Source organism: Neoarius graeffei, chromosome 4 (genome assembly GCF_027579695.1).
Source record: "Neoarius graeffei isolate fNeoGra1 chromosome 4, fNeoGra1.pri, whole genome shotgun sequence".
NCBI classification, from domain to species: Eukaryota; Metazoa; Chordata; class Actinopteri; order Siluriformes; family Ariidae; genus Neoarius; species Neoarius graeffei.
The window spans coordinates 78,783,196-78,805,328 of record NC_083572.1 but is presented as its reverse complement, the minus strand read 5'-3'; the positions used below and the strand labels follow the sequence as shown (position 1 = coordinate 78,805,328).

At 41.5% G+C, this 22,133-nt stretch overlaps 1 protein-coding gene across 2 annotated transcripts in view; it reads right to left on the bottom strand.

The window, feature by feature from the left end:
- Positions 1–22,133, bottom strand: part of farp2 (FERM, RhoGEF and pleckstrin domain protein 2) — a 157,806-nt gene extending 135,673 nt beyond the window's left edge. For both annotated transcript variants that reach the window (XM_060919763.1, XM_060919764.1), the window contains exons 1-2: positions 22,045–22,133; positions 15,351–15,589 (exon numbers count right to left, since the gene is read on the bottom strand). In XM_060919763.1, the coding sequence (XP_060775746.1) occupies positions 15,351–15,542 (192 nt within the window). In that variant the 5' untranslated portion in view covers positions 15,543–15,589; positions 22,045–22,133. The remainder of the gene's footprint in view (positions 1–15,350; positions 15,590–22,044) is intronic.

The following is a 22,133-nucleotide window of genomic DNA, read 5'->3' as shown; positions in this document are numbered from 1 at the left end:
AGCGTAGCCCATGCGCTTGGTCTGTAGATTGCTTTCAAAGCAAATCGAGCTCAAAAATGGTCCTTGCCAACAGAATTTCTACCAAAGCAGAGCGTTTCTAAAAGTAGAACCTGTTCCCAAGTTGTGTAGCCATTCTTCAGCAAGTCATTTACGTTGCTCGGTTATCTGCAGTGGAACACAGGAAAAAAAAAAAAAAAAGCTCCCCCCATCACTACATTCATTATTTTTGCAACCACAGGCTTTGCACGCCGCCATTTTTGTACATCCGGCTACATTGCGGCGTCAGAAGCAGCAAGCCGATCAAGATGCAGGAAACCCATCAACGATACTACATCATGCCGACCTTTAACACCGCCCACAAAATAGCAACATGGCTGCACACTGAAGTGGAACTTAAGTGGGTGGAAAAACAAAATTTGAAAGCACTGCTTTATGTGACACAGTGGGACAATACAGGGTAGTCAAATGCATTTGTGCAAAATGTGCAATATTTCGAGCCTGTGCATTTTCCACTGCGGGTACCCTTTAATGAGAAAATGACCGTGTGGTATTAACGGCAAATGTAAAGTTAATTGATATGAACTTTTGCAACAGGATTCACGTGAAAGTTTCATTTCAGGAAAAGGCTTAAAATCGGCAGAGGAACCACGAACAGGTGTAAAAGCAAACAAAATATCATGAACTCTCATTCTCACACTCTAAGTGGGTTTGACATCTAGGAAGGACCGAGAAACCAGAAGAATAAACCCACATGCCCACAGAGTAATGCTGCATTTGACTTGTAGGTGGCAATTCGTGGTTGGAATTATTTCATTTTCCACCTCAGCACATTAAATGTTTGGCCAACTCTAATGCGTGATGGATATTTTCCTTCTCAAACTGAATTAGCCATCATTTTAGATTTTACAAATGGTGTGTTTATATTGATTAATCTCAAGATGTGCATACTACATCACTCATTGAAGGGTAAGAATTGCCACTGTTTTGATGACTCGTAGTTGAGAAGACTACGCCAAGTATGACTTTCAAATTGAGGGGGCATTTTCTTTTGCTTTTACAGTTTGAATGCTGGGAATCACGACTTGCAACCTCAAATCCAATGCAGGACAAGGCCTTGAACCCTGAGCTATACACTATACAGTACAGACCAAATACTGTATTACTACGCCACTGCTACACTTCACTGCTGACTCTTTGACAGTTAATGAATTAGGTTTTAAATATAGAGCAAGACGCATAATAATTACATTTATCTGCCCTTTTGGACCAAAATCATTTGCTTTGTTGGACTTTGCGGGAATAGTGCAATTCATCCAAAATACAGAAATTTAATCTAGAGCCCTAAACATCGGTCAGGATGATCTCGGCACATAAAATATTCACACATCATAACGGCCTTCTACAATTCTACTTCTGCAATAACTAATACTGTTGATAATTAGCAAATGATATTGTTTCCAGCCCACAAACAGAAATGACTGAGCTGGTGAAAACTACTGCCCAGACAAACAGCATGGAACAGACCTGAGGCCTAAGTATACATCTGAAACAGGGCTTGAGCTACAAATGCTAAGTTTAGGCAGAGAGGCAAATTACAAGCCAGTTGACCAAGAGAGGGAGGGAACAGAGCCGTGGTTTTCCGGGTCAGCAGTGGCTACTGCCAGAGTTAGAGCATTGGCATGCCCTGCCCAACACAACACATCCACCCTTTAAAGGGGCATTGAAGTCATTTTTAAACTTGCTTTATTTCCTAATTAACGTGTTATTCAATTACATTTCCGATTTTAGTAACCTTATATCGTGATTCATATTGGCAACTAACTGCAATTAAATATTATACTTATCAGCCTGGGCGGCACGGTGGTGTAGTGGTTAGCGCTGTCGCCTCACAGCAAGAAGGTCCGGGTTTGAGCCCCGTGGCCGGCGAGGGCCTTTCTGTGTGGAGTTTGCATGTTCTCCCCGTGTCCGCGTGGGTTTCCTCCGGGTGCTCCGGTTTCCCCCACAGTCCAAAGACATGCAGGTTAGGTTAACTGGTGACTCTAAATTGACCGTAGGTGTGAATGTGAGTGTGAATGGTTGTCTGTGTCTATGTGTCAGCCCTGTGATGACCTGGCGACATGTCCAGGGTGTACCCCGCCTTTCGCCCGTAGTCAGCTGGGATAGGCTCCAGCTTGCCTGCGACCCTGTAGAAGGATAAAGCGGCTAGAGATAATGAGATGAGATTTATCAGCCTATCGTGGTTCGTTTGGTCCACGGCAGGCGTCGCTTATCCGCATGATCTTCACGAGACTTGCGCGAGACTTCGAAATGTGAAGTGTCAGCCAGGTGTCAGTGCTGCCATTTTGAAAACTGTTTTCCAAATGAAATATTGCACAAAAACGAGTTTAAATGACAATTACTGCCGACTTTTTTCAAACTTTCCTGATTGCTATCAAAACAAACAAAACTTCCGGCTTGATTAAGTCAGCATTCGAAAGAGGGCGCACGCTAGTCTGGCTAACGCAACTTCAAAGCTCTGCGAGCATTTGGTCTGGCAAAGATATTCAGCCCAACCGTTTCCCAAAGCGCATGGTTGACCCGCCTCCCTGAAATGCCTCAGTTTGCTACTGGTCGAAGCCAGAAAAGGCTGTGACGAAGCTTAAACCAATCACATCACTCTTTCCTCTGACGTATGTGACGCGACGGAAACTGCTTGAGTAACAGGAAGAAGATAAATACCTCCAGGGCTGCTCTTTGCTCCGTTTTCAATGAGAACTTCCCATTGAATGCTTTCAATACAGCATCTACCGCTGTGTCAAAGGCTTGCCGCTGCTCCATGTTCATAATGTTTCTAGTGAATGAAGCGCTTCCGGCATAGATTCTGTAAACAATCTATGGCTTCCGGTCGCAGTTCTACTACGTCACTGCCTTGAACACGCCTCTACCCAGGGCCGTTGGAGATGCTCAAAGTTGATTGGCTCCCGATTTTTCGGGAGCTTGGAAGAGCTGGAGATAGCTTGCCTTGCCAGACTAAGTTCGCAACAGGCCCTCGTGTTGCGTTACACTTAGGATGGGCGGGCCCAGGCTAGGCGCGTGCGTCTTTTGACAACCCCTGTATCCGAAATCGCTCCCTACTCACTATATAGCGAGGACACCATTTTGTAGTGCTGTTCGCGCTGAAAGAAATCAAATTAAAAAGTCTCAAATTTGATTTAATAAAAAGGCAGCGGCAAAATAGAAAGTATTCAGCCTTAATTTAAAAAAATAAATATAAAAAAAATTTTAAAAACTGAAAGATGCAGGTACTTTGTATTTATTAATGTGGGAAATACACTCAGTATAATATGCATTCATCACTAAAACATATGCATGTATTTATTATTTGGAAAACCACCAGCTGATTGATCTGACATGTTTTAATCGTGCAACAGTAATGATGTAAATACCAGCGCGATGGACTAGTGTCCAAAAGCATTTTTTCCTCTATACAGTAATTCCTTATATAGGGAGTAGTGAATGAGTGAGCGATTTTGGATACAGGGAACGTTGGCAGATGTTGGTCACTTTGATTTCTGCTGTACGTTTTATTTCCGTCCTACGATGTCTCGCACAGGTCTCAACGAATCTCATTTACAGCCATTGTTTTGACATATGGACTGATATATTACGTAGCATATTTCAAACACTCGTAACTTGCTATAGCGGTGCCAAAATAGCTATCAAAAATGCATTCCTATATTTAATAAAATGGAGATAAATAGAATTTCGATAATTAAAAATTTGCCTTCAGTTCCCCTTTAAAACATTCATCACTTCCACTCGACACTTCTTTCTAATAACTTTTTGAAATAAGTATCAACTGCGTGGTTTCTATACATATATGACTTCATGAGAATTTTGTATCTACAAAAAACCTGAAAGTGCATGGTAACAATGTACAGTAACAAGACAAGAGATGCTGTGTTCACACTTATACTGGTACGAAAGTAGTATAACTGTATCGATACAAAGTATACCGGTACAGTTTAGTGCATCTGTCCACACTAGCGAGAAATGTTTGCGGTTTTCTTTCACGGTAGTTGAAATGCGTGTGCGCGAAATATTTCCGTGGTTACCGAGTAACTTCCTTCCGAGAATATGGTGGATGAAACAACGTGCGTGTGCTTTTTGTTGTCAATGTACAGTCTGTATTTCTGGTGGTCATTTATTCAGTTGAATCGTATAAAACGTACGAGGCAGTTGAGAAAGAAAAACGAATCTCCCTTCTTCACTATTTTATTCAGCGAAGACATCGATTGAGGTGTGTGACTTTGCGCATGCGCATTATATTTGTATCGATGCAGAGCCGCTTCATCTGTCCACACTACAGCGAAGCGCTACAGTACCGGTACGAAACCCATACATTTGTGGGTTTCGTACCGATACAGTTATACCGCTACAGTACCTAGTGTAGACAGGTGTTGCGGTACAAAAGTAGTTTCGTATCGGTACAAAATCCCTAGTGTGGACAGGGTAAGAGTTATCTATATCCCCCGCCCTATAGACCAACTATATACCAAGTTCCAAGATATTATGTGTCACATTTTTCAAGTTCTGCTGCAGGAAACCAACCCTATCTCTTTACACTGACCTCAGCAGCCCATGGCATAAACCCACCAGACCTTTGGTCCAGGTGAGCTAAAAATGAAAATTTCTCACATTTCTTAGTATCAAAAGGCAGATGTACATTACTTAATCAACACATAGACCAACTTTCAAGACCGCACCACTCAGTTTTCAAGTTCTGCTCCGGAAACAAAACCTACCCCGAAGACTAACCTAAGGAGACCAAGTCTGAAATTGTTTCCATGGAAACATAAATAAAAATCTCAAATTTCTTGGTATGAAAAAGCACATCTACATCACCTTGTTAACATGCATACCAAGTTTCAAATCTGTATCATGAAGAGTTTTGGATATATTCTCTGGAAACGAACATTGCTCTGAGAAACCAAGTCAAAATCTGTTTTTTAATGTAAAAATTTGAAAAATACTCATTTCCAAAAAAATCCAAAATAGCAAAAGGCACCAGTTCACATGTTGCTTGATATGTATACAAAGTTTCATTAAGATATCTTCAGTACTTTTAAAGATATAGCCCAGAAACGAAAACGTGACCGGACGGAACCCGTTTCTATATTCCGCGCCAAACTTCGTTTGAGGGGGGATAAAACTATCACTAATCACTACAAAGACAAAGTGAAGATGGAAACGTTTTCTGAAAAAAGAAAATACACTACCGTTCAAAAGTTTGGGGTCACCTAGACAATTTTGTGTTTTCCATGAAAAGTCACACTTTTATTTCCCACCATAAGTTGTAAAAGGAATAGAAAATATAGTCAAGACATTTTTCTGGCCATTTTGAGCATTTAATCGACCCCACAAATGTGATGCTCCAGAAACTCAATCTGCTCAAAGGAAGGTCAGTTTTATAGCTTCTCTAAAGAGCTCAACTGTTTTCAGCTGTGCTAACATGATTGTACAAGGGTTTTCTAATCATCCATTAGCCTTCTGAGGCAATGAGCAAACACATTGTACCATTAGAACACTGGAGTGAGAGTTGCTGGAAATGGGCCTCTATACACCTATGGAGATATTGCACCAAAAACCAGACATTTGCAGCTAGAATAGTCATTTACCACATTAGCAATGTATAGAGTGGATTTCTGATTAGTTTAAAGTGATCTTCATTGAAAAGAACAGTGCTTTTCTTTCAAAAATAAGGACATTTCAAAGTGACCCCAAACTTTTGAACGGCAGTGTATATATATATATATATATATATATATATAAAAAACTTGGTGGTGAATGTGCTTTCCAACCACTCTAGGACATCCTCTTTATGCATCTCTTCAGACAGACAATTCACATAACAGAAGTGGATGGAAAAGGCTTTTAATTTTCCTGAGCTTCACTTAAAATCTGTGAAAAGTAATGGGAGAAACTATAAGACATAAAAAAGGTCAGGAAATCCATAAAGGAGGTCACTTAGACATCAAAGCAGCTTGAATATTCATGTTTAAAAGGACAAAATTTCAAGCAGCTTATGTTGAAGCACAATTTGAAGAATATAAAATGATCAGCCATTTAACGAAAATAAAGACGTTTTCTCCCATGAACCGTTTCTGGTAGCCCAGTCAATAACATGTGGAGGATAATAGGATTGCAGAGCACAGATGTTAGGCTTTAAAAATCAACTTCTAACTTGGAAACAGATGTTGAAAAAGTGACAAACTGGCACTGCAACACACAAATTACTTGTGCAGGCCTCCAGAGAGTTACCCAATAATCTGGGGGTGCGGCGTTAATTCTTGGTCGGATAAACATACACTATATAGTCCAAAGTATGTGGACACCTGACCGTCTCAACAATATGCAAGACCTCCTCAAACTGTAGCCACAAAGTTGGAAATAGGGGTTGACCGATAATCGGCCTGGCCGATATATCGGGCCGATATTCTGCATTTTTAGGGTTATCAGTATCGGCCATAATTTCCACCGATATGCCGATAACATGCCTTTTTGCAGCCATTTCGTTCCTAACGCGACTGTCACTGCACGTCCTTTCCTGCACTCGCCTCTCTGAGTTCAAGAACACGGTCCCGCCCACCACAACATCTGATTTGTTTGGCACAAGAGATATAGCCAATCGACACACGCAGCTAAACACTCTGAACTGTTTCAAGGCGCCCGTATCAAGGTAAGGACACACTGCTTTTGCTGCACTAAGTCACAAACACACAAGTTGCAAAAGCACACCATCATTATATGTTTACATTCTTCATCTACTACTCATTAAAATTTTCCATTTGCATCTGTGTAGCCAGGCAAACTTAGCTTACGGAAGGAAGCACTTGAATTAGCCTACAACCAACTAGTCTCGCTGAAACAGCATAACGTAGGCTGCAGTCATTTTTAAATCCCCGTCTGGAAACGTTGTGAATGTGTCAGTAGTTCTACTCGAACAGTAGAATGACAGCCATACAGAGAGGCGGTCAAGGCAACTTTATAAAGCGCTGTTTGAACATTTAAACAAGCCAGGTGTGACTAGTATTTATAATTCTTGCGCAAGTGATTCTCCTCGCTAGCACTTCTGATTCGGAAAGCGATATACTCTTAAAGGAGCAGCCGCTCCTGATAGGGGGTGAGAGCCTACTTTACTGTACGTTTGATTTTACTTTTTTTAAAAATGCTGCAGGCAGCTCCCTACACTTGGTTTGTTATTTAAAAACTACTTGAAGTTGTTAAGTCTTACTTAGTTCTTAGTGTAAAAGAATCCAGAGTGTATTTTCATTTATTTTCCACTGAAAATGGTGAGCTGTAATATAGTAGGGAGTGATTTTATTTTTTTATTGGTGAATATTTATTTTATTTCTCATTTTATTCTAACTAATGTTTGACTTTATTGTACAAATGCTGCTGGCATCTCCCTGCACAAAATTTCATGTTCAATTTTACAATTAAACATACATTTCATGGATATGAAGGTCTTTGTCAGTGTGTGCTATGTTTAATTTCATGTGAATTATAATGTTTACATTTATCGGTTGCACATATCGGTTATCGGCATCCCAATTCCATAATAATCGGTATCGGCCCTGAAAAAAACATATCGGTCGATCCCTAGTTGGAAACACACAAATATGTCTGTACGCTGCACCATTACAATTTCCCTTCACGGGACCTAAGGGACCTAAACATATCTATAATTTTATATGCAGATGGAGCTGATATCATGCTGTTACGTGACATATTTTGTCTCACAGCATGTGTATCAATGACCCTCCGCCAAATATGACGCTCCCAAAGTCACGAAACAAAAATGGAGGCTTCCTCATATATTTTGTGATTACTGTTTTATTGTATTTTCATACTGTTGGTGGAAATTTGGTTCACCCCAACGTGAAAGAGCCAGAATCTTTTCTTTATTGCAGTACCTCTTCGACCACTTGGATGCCAGGCTGGGAATGAAGCATGAGCACATGAGAAACATCCAGGCTCAGAGAAAATGCAACCAGCTAGAAACTCATTCCTCCTGTCGTAATTTTATTGCTGCCTGGATGCAAGAGATTTATCAGGAAAGAGACGTGACAAAATGATTACCGACATCCTCCTGATTAACAAATTTAGTCTGAACAGGACTAATGCTACGGTGCAAAAAGTGAGGTCAATGAAGACATGGTTTGCCAATGTTGGCGTGCAAGAACTCAAGTGGCATGCACAAAGCCCTGGCCTCACTCACACTGAACACCTTTGGGATGAACTGGAACACAAACTTTGTGCCAGTCCTTCTCTCCTAACATCTTGTGGCTGAAGGAGTCCAAATCCCCACAGTCCAAAATCTAGAGGAAAACCTTCCGAGAAGAGTGGTGGCTGTTACAGCAGCAAAGTGGGGACAAACATTTGGAACAGGCCACAAGTACAAATGGGCTCCAGCTTGCCTGCGACCCTGTAGAACAGGATAAAGCGGCTAAAGATAACGAGATGAGATAGCCTTTATTATATTTCCAATAAAAATGTTATATGTTAAACCTAAAGCACTTCGTGACATGTGGAGAAAGTGCTATATAAACATTTACCATCATTATTAGAATCTCATCTCATTATCTCTAGCCGCTTTATCCTGTTCTACAGGGTCGCAGGCAAGCTGGAGCCTATCCCAGCTGACTACGTGTGAAAGGCAGGGTACACCCTGGACAAGTCGCCAGGTCATCACAGGGCTGACACATATGGCCCTTTTCCACTACCCTTTTTCAGCTCGCTTCAGCCCGACACGGCTCGCGTTTCGACTACCTCAGAGCGGCGCGACTCAGCTCGCTTCAGCCCTACTCAGCTCCCAAAACTCGCACAGTTTTGGAGTGGGGCTGAAGCGAGCCAAACCGAGCCGAGTGGGGCTAGGGGCGTGAGGAGACACTCCCCTGTGCACTGATTGGTGAGGAGGAGTGTCCTCACATGCCCACACACGCCCCGCGAGCACGCTGGGATCTGTAAACACCGTAAACCCGGAAGAATTATTACGAATTACGAGAATTTCTGAAGCCTTATGCGCCTCGCCTCATCTATACGCTCTTGCCAGTATCTGTTGGCGTTGTCGGTGACAACAAGCCACAGCACCAAGACCAGCAACACTAACAACTCCATGTCCTCCATGTTTATTGTTTACTATCCGGGTTGTGAGACTACCGCTTAAAAGCTCACTGATGTCACTGTTTGCGCCGCCTAACGACATCACGTGACGTCCACCCACTTTCGCTAACTCCACCCAATGTGTCCACCCAATGTGTCCACCCACTTCCAGCCAGCACGGTTCAGCGCGGTTGTAGTCGAAATGCAACTCCAACAGCCCCACTCAGCTCGACTCAGCCCGACTCAGCACCGCACGGCTCAGCCCAACTCAGCCGCGTTGGTAGTGGAAAAGCGGCAATAGACGCAGACAACCACTCACATTCACACCTACGGTCAATTTAGAGTCATCAGTTAACCTAACCTGCATGTCTTTGGACTGTGGGGGGAAACCGGAGCACCCGGAGGAAACCCACGCGGACACGGGGAGAACATGCAAATTCCGCACAGAAAGGCCCTCGCCGGCCCTGGGGCTCGAACCCGGACCTTCTTGCTGTAAGGCGACAGCGCTAACCACTACACCACCGTGCTGCTCCATTATTAGCATAATAATTGTAATTAAAGCCGCAAGCGGCCTCGACGGGCCCTCGCGCCAGCGGCCAAGGGAGGCGGGGGCATGCGTCCCCGCGAAATACCTTCCACAGCCTCTTCGGCAAGAGACATTACTCCCACAATGGCGACAAACCACAGAAATGGACACATGGCAACAATAGGGTCTCGCACTGAACGGTGCTTGGGGGGCGCTATAGAGGCCCTGAGGCCGGCCTGGATCTGGGCTTCTGGGTCTCAGTAGCGGTGGCAGTCTAAGAAAAAGGAGCCAAATTTCGTGCGTTGTCGACCATGGCAAGCGCCCCAATAAGGGTCTTGTAAAGAGTTTGCTTGCCAAGTTTGACAAATCAGAAGCTGCAATATCATTTTTGCCATAACCAGCACCCCCAGGGGCGAAAGTGCACAAAATTTGGCGTATATGTCAGGTGAGCTATGAAGAGTTTGCGTATGAAGTTTGATGACAATTGAGTAAATAGAAGATGAGATATAGATTTTTGAAGAATAAATTTTTTGTTTTTTCCCATGTCAGTAGGTGGCGCTGTGCTGTACATGAGCGATTATGAGTTGGAAAAATAAGTGTCAACAACAGCAACGAACTTTCACAAGGTAGTGGTGTGAAGGAAAAGCACTACGGAATTATTTACCAAAAACCCGTTTTGGAGCAATTGCGTCGGCCAAAAACAGCGCCCCCCATGGACGAAAATTCCCAAAATGAGGTATAAATGACATGGGAGGCAGGAAGAGGGTGGCCGTGAAGTTTGACCAAATTTGAGGAAAGATTGGATTTTTTGCCCAAAAATAGCGCCCCCAGTGGCGAAAGTGCACAAAATTTGGCGTATATGTCAGGTGAGCTATGAAGAGTTTGCGTATGAAGTTTGATGACAATTGAGTAAACAGAAGATGAGATATAGATTTTTGAAGAATAAATTTTTTGGTTTTTCCCATGTCAGTAGGTGGCGCTATGCTGAACATGAGCGATGATGAGTTGGAAAAATAAGTGTCTACAACAGCAACGAACTATCACAAGGTAGTGGTGTGAAGGAAAAGCATTATGGAATTATTTACCAAAAACCCGTTTTGGAGCAATTGCGTCGGCCAAAAACAGCGCCCCCCATGGACGAAAATTTCCAAAACGTTGTATACATGACATGGGAGGTAGTAAGAGGGTGGCCATGAAGTTTGACCAAATTTGAGAGAAGATTGGAATTTTTGCCCAAAAATAGCGCCCCCAGTGGCGAAATATCACAGAAAGTGGGTAACATGTCAGAAGCCCAATGAGTGATTTGCGTGTGAAGTATGAGCAGTTTTGAGCAATCAGAAGATTTGTTATGAATTTTTAAGCATGTAAAATTTTGCATCGAAAATTGATTGACGTATAACTTCTGAACGGTTCATCCTACGTGAAACGTATTTAGTAACTTTTGTCAGCCATGTCTGTAGATGATGTGTATCAATTTTGGTGACATTCCTATGAACGGTCTAGGAGGAGTTGCGCCGTTTTCGTGGCCATGCATTTCGCACAAAAGTGAAATTACCTCACTTCCTGTTGGGCGTGGCTAATGCATTGGCATTACGTTTTTGTCCGGCTTAGTGAGATACATATGCGTACCAAATGGCATGCCACTACTACAAACTACAAGTCACCCAGGCACCTTAATGCGGGAGGCCAAAATCACAACAACTTAGGGGGCGCTATAGAGGCCCTGAGCCCCGGCCAAGTTTGGGCTTCTGGTTCTGAGTAGCGGTGGCAATTCTCGGAACTGGTGCCAAATTTCGTGCGTTTTCGCCCATGGCAAGCGCCCCGAAAATGGCCCAACAGCGGAGAAAAATAAAGAAGAAGAAGAAGACGGAAGAAGAAGAAGACGGAAGAAGAAGAAGAATAATAGTGAACTCTTACAAGAACAATAGGGCCTTCGCCCATAGGGCTCGGGCCCTAATTATTATTCCACTGCAATTTTTGGGGGGCTTGAACTTTGGGGAAAGAATTAGTGGTTTCATGCCATGTAGCCAAATCCAAGACTGCACAAAAACTAAAATCTGATCCTGAAGCCCTAAACTTCCTCCATCATGATGGCGAGCGACCCGAGCTGATGTTGAAACATTTAAGAGCTGTTTTCCGGAGTTCTCCCGCAGTTGGAAGGTTAAAGCAGGCTGCACTGGAGAGATTCATGGCTCAGAAAGTCACTTCAGGCCAGCAGCCTCGCTAGGGCTCAGAGACAGAGTGGGACGTGACTGAAGTGGTCTTAAAGAAGGGATCTGAGGAGTGCAGCAAGTTAGCAACTGTCACGTCACACACAGCACAGCTGCCTCAAGATGAATTCTCTCCGTCTTGCACTCATTTCACTGCTTTTACATCAGTGTTTCTCAAACTTTTTCAGACCGAGGACCATTTTATCCATTATAAATAAATTAAATTTGCAGCCCACCTAACTCCAAACAAAAAGCAACGAGCCTACTTCAACAGTATATTACAAATTACACACTAATGAAATGACAGCTTTACAAATAGTATCGCTAACTCACTGCTGTCCTCCTCTTAATGGGAAGAATGATGCTGCTTATTCCGATACATCAGTGAAGCAATGTCTAGCTCCAAACTGGACAGTTTTAATCTCATACTGGGGGCCACATTAATCCAGTTGCACTGCTTTGTTTTCTCAAACAAAAAATCATAACGTCTGGGCTCGTGTCGGATGTTTCTTGTGCTTTTCTTTTGACTGACCAGTCTTCAGCCACCCATCCATTATCTTTGACAGTTTAATGCCAAGTCTAATTTTGGTTACTCATAGTTTCTCCACATTCCCTCCATACGTCGAAACAAAAGCGTAACCTAAACTGACGGAGCTATCAGCAGTGTCACAAAACTGTTGGCTTGCTTAATGTCAGACAAATGCAAATAACAGGCTACTATCTGAATTTATATAGGACTTTATTCAAAATAGAAAAACCATCTGTGCTACTCATAACTTTGCTTCTGGAGTCACATAGGTGATTTGAGAAAACACTGATAAAATGTGATCTTTTACGGCATCAACTCGCAGACCACACTTCGAGAAACAGTGTTTTATATGAACCGCAAACAAGTTTATCCAGAAAAGTTGGCATATGGATCAAGAGAAGAGTATGCACACACAAAAGCAGGGGAAAAAAAAAAAAAAAAGTGACCAACTGACTTACTAAAACAGATTAAATAAATAAATCCAAAAGGAAGTGATGCCACAAGACGTTTCTCCTTCCTGGCACCTAGGTGGTGGAATTAAATTCCCCTAACTGTCCTAAAAGCTGAGTCACAGTCTGTCTTTGAAAAAGCAAGAACACCTACCTCTTTACGAAGCACTTAAAGGAGAACTGAAGGCAATTTTTTTTCTCATCTCATTATCTCTAGCCGCTTTATCCTGTTCTACAGGGTCGCAGGCAAGCTGGAGCCTATCCCAGCTGACTACGGGCGAAAGGCGGGGTACACCCTGGACAAGTCGCCAGGTCATCACAGGGCTGACACATAGACACAGATAACCATTCACACTCACATTCACACCTACGGTCAATTTAGGCCCAATCCCAATTCTAATTTCTACCCCTACCCCTCCGCCTTCCCCTCGGCCCTTCCCCTTGAAACTGAGCTACAAGGGATAGGGCTTGAAATTCAACCCTTACGTATTGGGATAGCCCTTCAACGATCGCATACGTCATCGCGTACCTCCGTCAGCGTTTACGTTAGCAAAACGCGACCAAATGCGTCATTGGCTGTGACCAGCCGCTACAGTCAGAGCCAGAGATCTCTGCTGGCAGGGTGTGATTTGTTAACTAACACCACTGAATGGGATATCTTTGGCGCTTCGTGCACCACATCCGACAGAATGAGGTGTCAGAACACTCATGTAAACAATAAAAGCGAGAATAACAGAACAAAACGTACGCAGTCAAGCAACCGAAAACAATACTCACTCCCAAAGCTTTTTAGCAGCAGCTTGGATTTCAGAAATCGCTGCTCATTCTCAGCTCGAAAGCGAATCAAGCGGCGTGTTTCCTCTGGATAACAACTTAAAACACGTAAATAATGGAGAAAATACATTTATGACAATCTTTCGCCGCGGGAACCGCCATCTTTCTGAAATCCGCATGGCATTGTGGGAAATCACTCAAACCCCTTCGTTCGGAGTCAGCTCCTGGAAAATCTCCATTTGGAGGGGTACAGAAGCCCTACCCCTTCCCCTCCGCGTTAACTGGGATTGGGATACCCCTACCCCTTCACGTGAACACGCAAAATGGAGGGGAAGGGCCAAGGGGTTGGTCCAAGGGGTGAAATGGGATTTGGCCTTAGAGTCACCAGTTAACCTAACCTGCATGTCTTTGGACTGTGGGGGAAACCGGAGCACCCGGAGGAAACCCACGCGGACACGGGGAGAACATGCAAACTCCACACAGAAAGGCACTCGCCGGCCACGGGGCTCGAACCCGGACCTTCTTGCTGTGAGGCGACAGCGCTAACCACTACAGCACTGTGCCGCCCCCAAATTTTTTTTATCATCAAAATTCTCTCTCTCATTTTATTAAATATAGGAATGCATTTCTGACAGCTATTTCGTCACCGCTATAGCAAGTTATGAGTGTTTGAAATATGCTATGTAATACATCAGTCCATATGTCAAAGCAGTGGCTGTAAACGAGATGCGTTGAGACCTGTGCAAGACATCGTAGTACGGAAGTAAAACGTACAGCGGAAATCTAAGTGACCAACGTTGTCAAAAGACGCGCGCCCTCCTTCGAATGTTGACGTAATCAAGCCGGAAGTTTTGTTTGTTTTGATAGCAATCAGGAAAGTTTTTGAAAAAAGTAAACTGCAATTGTCATTTAAACTCGTTTTTGTGCAATATTTCATTTGGAAAACAGTTTTCAAAATGGCGGCACTGACGTGTCACGTTTTGAAATCTTGCACAAGTCTCGTGAAGATTGCGCGAGTGAGCGACGCCAGCCGTGGACCAAACGAACTAAATTCAACATGGCTAAAAACCGAATAGGCCAATAAGTAAAATATTTAATTGCAATTAGTTGCCAGTACGAGTCACGATATATATAAGGTGATTAAAACCGAAAACATAATTGAATAACATGTTAATTTTAATGAAATTTAAAAATGACTTCAGATCTCCTTTAAATGAGCACCATTTAACAAGAAAAGGGGAAGAAAAAAAAAAGTTTCACTCTTTTGTTGCTGTACTAATTCCTCTCTGAACAGGGTTTCAGCTTCATACCATTCTTAGACCCAGACTTATTTTACTAGTATGAAGATGCATTTTTGATGGAAAATACAGCTGTAAATTGTGCCCCAGCATGCTGTAGTCTCTGCGGTAATGTTCCAAAGTGCCTACTTTACTCAATGGTATGCCAAAGCAGTAGGCCACATATGATATTTTGTTGTACAATTTAGTATAGCAGTATCCATTTTGAGATGAAGCCATCAACAGCGTCACCACATTGCACTGTTTTTCCAGTTAGTTAAGCAGCACAAACTTTTCAGAGACTCAACTCAAAGTTTTTTTTTTTAATTTAATTCACTTTCAGTACTGCCAGAAGCAATTCGTGCTCCGGAGGCTGACTTGCATCGTTTGTACATAAGGAAGATCAACACAGCTTAAATTTCATCTGAAAACGAGACTCACCTCAAGCTCGTAGAACTCCTGAGCATCATCCAGACCCTGAACACGGATCTGCAGACACTTGCCTTTGCCTCCTGCCCCAGATGTGTTCAGGCTCTGCCCGGGTTCCAGTGTGCTGATGCCAGGGTTGAGCTGAGAGCCCAGACGTGTGCCTGGAGTCTGCAGCGCCCGATACGTGCCCTCAATCTCACCCATTGCTGCCGATGGCGCAGCCGGGCTTCTCCCTCACTCACACGCCCTGCCTGTGAACAAAAACACAGAACGGATATGAACGATAAATCCTGAAGAATTCATACATTTCCATTCATCTAGACATCATCTTTGCTGTACACTCCGATCCCATAATAGCAGCCTACTGATTGATGTATTAGTGCAGCTGTTCTGTTCAAGAAGGCCTGACATCGCCTCGTGGAAACACAGCTCACTCTCTGCTGAAAAGTCATCCATCATGCACAGTGACGCACCAGAGAGAGACGGCGCCACCGCTTAAACAAACTCTGACTGTACCATTAGCCTGTGCTTTTCCTGCCATTCACTCAAAAAATTACTTCTTTACATACACAAGCTCTTTATCTGAAAAAACAAGGACATGCTCATTTTTTGAGTGTTGAAACGTCATTTCCACCTGTGTGCCAGCAGAAAGAATTAAAGTAGCTATAAAACACGTAGGTTACCCGTCTCAAACACTTTAAGAAACCCAGACGGAACAGCAGCTTTTTTTGAGAAACAAGATTTATAAACTAATCATCAGGGTGGATCTTACTTGCTGACATTAACAGTTCAACAAAACACGGAAGCAAAAAAAAATAAAAATCACGTTGCAGAATTGTAAGCTTAATCCATCCTGATCCTAACGCCTTCAATCACAACATTTTTGTGGTATCCACTGATGTGATATCCAACTCTAGCACCTCATACAACATCTTCTGCATTACACCCTATGGACTAGAGTAAAACAATAAAACTGGGCCTGCAGGCAAACGAACCTCTACTTGATGTGACCTTACACCCAGAAGTTTAAAGGGATTGGTTTTCTTACATGTTTTTGATCCATTATCCAAAGCCAACAATACAGCCATTCACTTCATCAGGTTGGTCATTGTGTTCGGATACAATTTGATTTAAGCCTTGGGTTGTTTCATGTGCATCAATAAGATCGCTGATATTGTAAACATGGAAATATGCAAATTCATTTCAATAACCAGTAGTTGAAGCCTGCATTAGTCACGTCATCCAATATATGTGCTACCAGCTGATAAAAGTGGAAACCCATGGGCTGAATAAATGCCAGTAAAAAGCAGACGTGAAACGATCTTAAGTATTCTTTAGAAGAGGCAGATTAGAACCAACAGCCTCTCGGCAACACTTTAGTGCATGGGGCGTTTCAGAGCACAGAAACTCAAACACTCATACATGCGATTACAATTAAACAAATAAGGAAACAAAAACAACCAAGAAAGTGACCTGAACTTAAGATGTCATGCTGTGCCCTGCAACGCCCAAGTTAACAAAAGGAAGTCGTTAGAAGTACAAATAGTTATTTTTGTTTGTTTTTTTAAACGCTCAAAAACATTCAGTACTGTCCAAAAGTCTTAGGCACCCGTTTGTTTTATTAGTACAAACTGTCTTATAGATTTTTATGACTTCTACTTCAAGTCAGTACAAAAAAATATATATATACATTTTAGATTTCCGGAGATTAGTTTTCCAGCATGACATTAAACGTTACAGAATAATGTTTGTATCTCAGGAAAGAAAGCAGCATAAAACACACTTCAGACAAAACCCATAATGAAGGCTACTGGGTTTTCCTGCAAAAAACAAGAAGCGAGTGTGACAGTCAAAGTGTCCAGAAGAACTGTGGCTGGTTCTGGAAGATGAGCTGTAGGTTTTACTGAGCATTTCCTTATAAAACTGCACTCACTGTATCCGAGACTAGAGCGGCGGCTACAATTATGGATATTGCAAAAGTAGAAAAGACCTTCAATACGTAAATTGTGCACGAACAGTTACTCAAACTTCCACTGGGAAAAAATGAGTGACACCGATCCACAATTATCAACATCCAGATGATTATTTATAAAAATAAAAAATAAATAATAATAAAATCAGTATGTGGTGTCAAGTTAAAAGTTATTTACAATTTGTTTTACATACTTCTATTTAATACAAAATATCTTTTATATATCAAATGTCAGTGCTTACGTAAATGAAGTAATTCTAATGCTTGTAAACAAATGAACTGATAATGTTTTTCTGGACTATAAGCCGCTACTTTTTTCCTGGGTTTTGAACCATGCGGCTTATACAAAGGTGCGGCTATTCTGTGGATTTTTCTTCCACCGCTAGGGGCGCTCTAACCGGAAGTAGAATCAAAAATAAGATAGACGAAAAATCAATGCAAAGAAGAATTAGCAGATCTTTAGCAGATAGAACACGCACGACAAATTAATAACTGGTAATTATTTTCAAATCCAGCGAAGATGATTAAAGTGACTTGTGGTTTCAAACACAGGAGAAATGAAGGTAAATAAATACCGGTTATTTTCTCTTGGTTCTGTTCCGTTTTAATCAGCAAAGTTGCTGCCGTGTTAAAAGGCACTGTTCGGAAAGAATCTGTTCAGGTACATACATGTACATTTACAGTACAAAATCGTTCTGTACATGCAGTAAATATCTAATTTTTCAATATAGATATCTGCGGCTTATAGCCCGGTGCGGCTTGTATATCTTTTTTTTAATTTTTTTTTTTTAAATAGAGCGGATGCGGCTTATATACAGGTGCGCTCTATAGTCAAGAAAATCTTTTTGTTCTACTTTAAATATCTTCATAAGTTACATTTTATTAATTATTGGTGGTTATTTGTATTAATTTCTAGTTTTGTAGTTTAACAAATGTCAGGCAGTTGACATTGTAACCACATGAAAATCCAGGTCAAAGGTTGATTTTTTTTAAATTAAGATTTTAAAATTTACATCTAAAAATATTAAACGTCTACTGAACTCGCAATACGTGGTAGATATTTACAACAAACTGCACATACATACATATACACATATATTTTCTGAGTGGAATAGAAAAACTGAATATTTCAAGTATGTAATTTATATATATCATGGTTTTCCCCAAAGTGTTTTAGCGTGTCGGGCCCAATACGCTTGCTCTGCCTGCCGATACGCTTAGTCGCTTTAGTTAAAACCCGATATGCTTAGATTTATACCAATACGTTAAATTTCCTACCCACAAGTAACGAGATACATAGGAGAGCAAATAACAGATCCATTTACATACTGATTGATATTTGTGTTAAACAAGCGCTCTTTCCCCCCCAATGTTTGTGTTGATTCTGTAAAAGTAATAGGCCTATGTCCGCGTGGCATGATGTAAACAAACTAATCTGTTGGCTGTGTCAAGATCACGTGTTCAAACCGTCCAATAAAAATATCGAAAGAAAACGTCAGACATCCCGGAAGTTTCCGATTCATTATAAGCGATCTCATTGGCTGCCGATGTTGTCCCCCACCAGACGGGCAAAGCCGACTGATTTTAATAAGCTAGGAGAAAACTCGCTGAACAATTTGATCCACATCAGCATGGATGACAGCGAGATGGACTACAAGAGCGTTGCCCAACATTGGGCCAAGCAAAAGCCAAGGAGAATTAACCCGCTTTAAAGGAGTAGAAAACTTTAATTCATTAGTTTGGGTTTTCAGAAAGATTATGTACTTATAAACACTCTCACAAAGTGAAGTTGTCCAAATGTGTCAAATACAGCATAATTTCAAATAATAATCATAAGCATTTTTGGCAGTGTGATGTCACTGGGATCCATTTAACAAAAGAAGGCTCTGGATTATTCTTTTGTTAAAGGCTCACAGTGACATCACACTGCCAAATATGCTCATCATTATTATTCAAAATTATGCTGCATTTGACACATTTGGTCAACTTCACTTTGTGAGAGTGTTTATAAGTAACAATCTTTCTGCAAACTTAAAATGTATGAATCAAGTTTTCTTTTCTTTTAAATATATGTTTTAATTTTAATCTAGTCCATTTAATAAAGTGCCAAAATTTAAACTTTATAATATGCAGTTGCCTTACTTTTCTTTTCAGTGTATCTTAGTTATACATATATTATGGTAATTGCATCAGAAACATTCTAAATCATTACAGTTATAGTAATACAGCAACTTATTTTAAGGTGGCAGTTCTGAGGTTCAGATCCCTTTGTGATCAACAGGAGGTCATGATCGATTCTCTTCATTGGATTGCATAAGATGGAGCAAACCACTGTTCATATTTTCATGCACACTTTTGTTACAACACTACTTGATCATAGATAATTAAGGGATCCCCGTAGATTTTCAATCTCTCATACCTCAGTAATCTATAACAAAACAGTTTAACTTGCATGTTGAACTTTAAGGTGAAATTTCAAATGTGTATACATTAATACTATTTATGTCAGAAATCATTGAAGCACTGTTAAACTCTATCCTATAATCATGTATCTAAAACCTCTCAGAGACCCTGAAAATGCACCTGAGAGCATCCATTTTCAAAAAATTTTCCGGGGGGGGGGGTTTGCACCATTGGCGCTCAATTGTCTGTGTATTATCATGCCATGTGTGTCAAAATAAATGAACTTCCATGCATAAATAAAACACCCAATTACAATAAATGCATGCATTTTTTACAATACACAATGTTAATTGGGTGAAAGCACTCCAATCCAAGCACGAGCTGGCGCACGTGCCCGCAACAGGCATGAAAAGTTATTTAGCTGTTGGCTAGCTGCAGCTTGTAGCTTCCAGCGTTACTACATGTCAGTATAGTGTAATGTGGTGTGGTGTAACGCAGGGATAGACCTCAATCTGCACAACTCTGTCTCACAATCTGTATGCAGCTGGGCGGATGTTTTTCTATTGCAATCGCGTGGCCACTCCAGGTAGCCCCGTATGCATTCGTTTCATAGTCTTCTGCGTGTTAAGTAGTTACAAAATTATAATAAAGTGAATACGATTTATTTGGTATATACTGATGTTTTGTTTTTTTTTTTGGCCAAGGGAAGGGTGGCGGGCCAGAATTATCACGTGGCGGTGCGCCACTTTAAAAGCGCCCATGGAGAACACTGTGCTAGGAATACAATTCTGGTCTAATTCTATTTATCGCAATCGGATCTCCAAAATACTCTATAAACATCCCATTCTGTTCTAGAAGAAGAAACCTTTATTTGTCACATGTACACTTCAAGCACAGTGAAATTCGTCCTCTGCATTTAACCCATCTGAAGCAGTGAACACACATGCGCGCACACCCAGAGCAGTGGGCAGCCACACTACAGCACCCAGGGAGCAGTCAGGGGTTAGGTGCCTCGCTCAAGGGCACTTCAGCCCAAGGCCGCCCCACATTAACCTAACCGCATGCCTTAGGACTGTTGGAGCACCCGGAGGAAACCCACGCGAGAACATACAAACTCCATACAGAAAGGCCCTCGCCGGCCGCTGGGCTCGAACCCGGAACCTTCTTGCTGTGAGGCGACAGTGCCGCCCAATCAGAAAAAAATTATAAAAATCACCAGCACTTTTATTATTTTTTTAAGTACTTGATCTACTTCAACAATATTACACAAAGATCGATGCCTAACAGTTGTTTCCACAATTCCACAGGGTGTCGATAATGGTGGACACCTGTGAAAGTGATCACTATTATTGACACCTCACGTGACTTCTCAAACGCGCTACAAAATGGCGGCTGTCAAATTTAAAAGATCAGGAAATATCGGTGAATTTGATTTTTTTTTTTAAATGTACATGATCTTTTCACCATGTTCACCTGCGATGATAATGTCCGGGTTTTTCCTCAAATTACTGACTGTGCTTTAAAAAAAAAAAAAAATTAATCCATCTCAGGTAATTAGCTGCGTCATCAGACGACAAGCTCAGAAGGTGAGGCGGGACTTCCGGTTGATTAATTAACCAATAATAACTGTTATAACAAACTCACCTTTGTAAAGTTGTTTTTTATTGGTTAATCTGAAAAGGTGTTTAATTACAGCCGCTGGTTTAGTATTTATTTAAGCAAAGGATCATCATCCCAAGTATTGACTCAGTATTAGTTTACTGCTCTGTATGTAGAAAACCTTAAATTTCATTATTTTTCAAGGCATTTTTGCTGGACAGCATTTCTTTTTATGTGCCCAAGAGTGCTGTATATGATCAGGAAAGAATTTTAATGCTTTTTTCCCCCTGAATTTTGCAGTTTTCTACACTTAGTGTTGAGTGAGCTCGAGTCAGCAAAGCCTCAGTAACCAAGTAACCTACTGAGAGCACAAATCTGATTTACTCACACACACACAGAGAGAGAAATGGCTACCTCCTCTAGACTTTTTAAAGCTAATTATTTTACCAGTGAAACAAGCCGTCACTGTAAAACACTCTCTGACACCTCTAGTGATTTAAACCTCCTCCATTATGAAAGTCTTGAACATTTTGCAACCTACAGCACAAACACCAAACTCCGAGCTCCCACTAACACGCTTTTTAAAGCGCCGAAGAACGAAAAAAGGTGTCTCTGAAGACCTTAAACAAATGATAGTTATTTTAAAGAAAACTTTTCAAAATTAAGGTTATTCATTCACTATAATCCATTAAAAAGTATATATATATTTTTTTTAAAAAAAGTCTCTCATACCTCGTATTTGTGCGCCGTTTTATTTTCCTCAACTCTTTTTTTACTGGAATTACTCGCGAGCAGAGCTCCAGGCGCGAGCCGCAAACAAA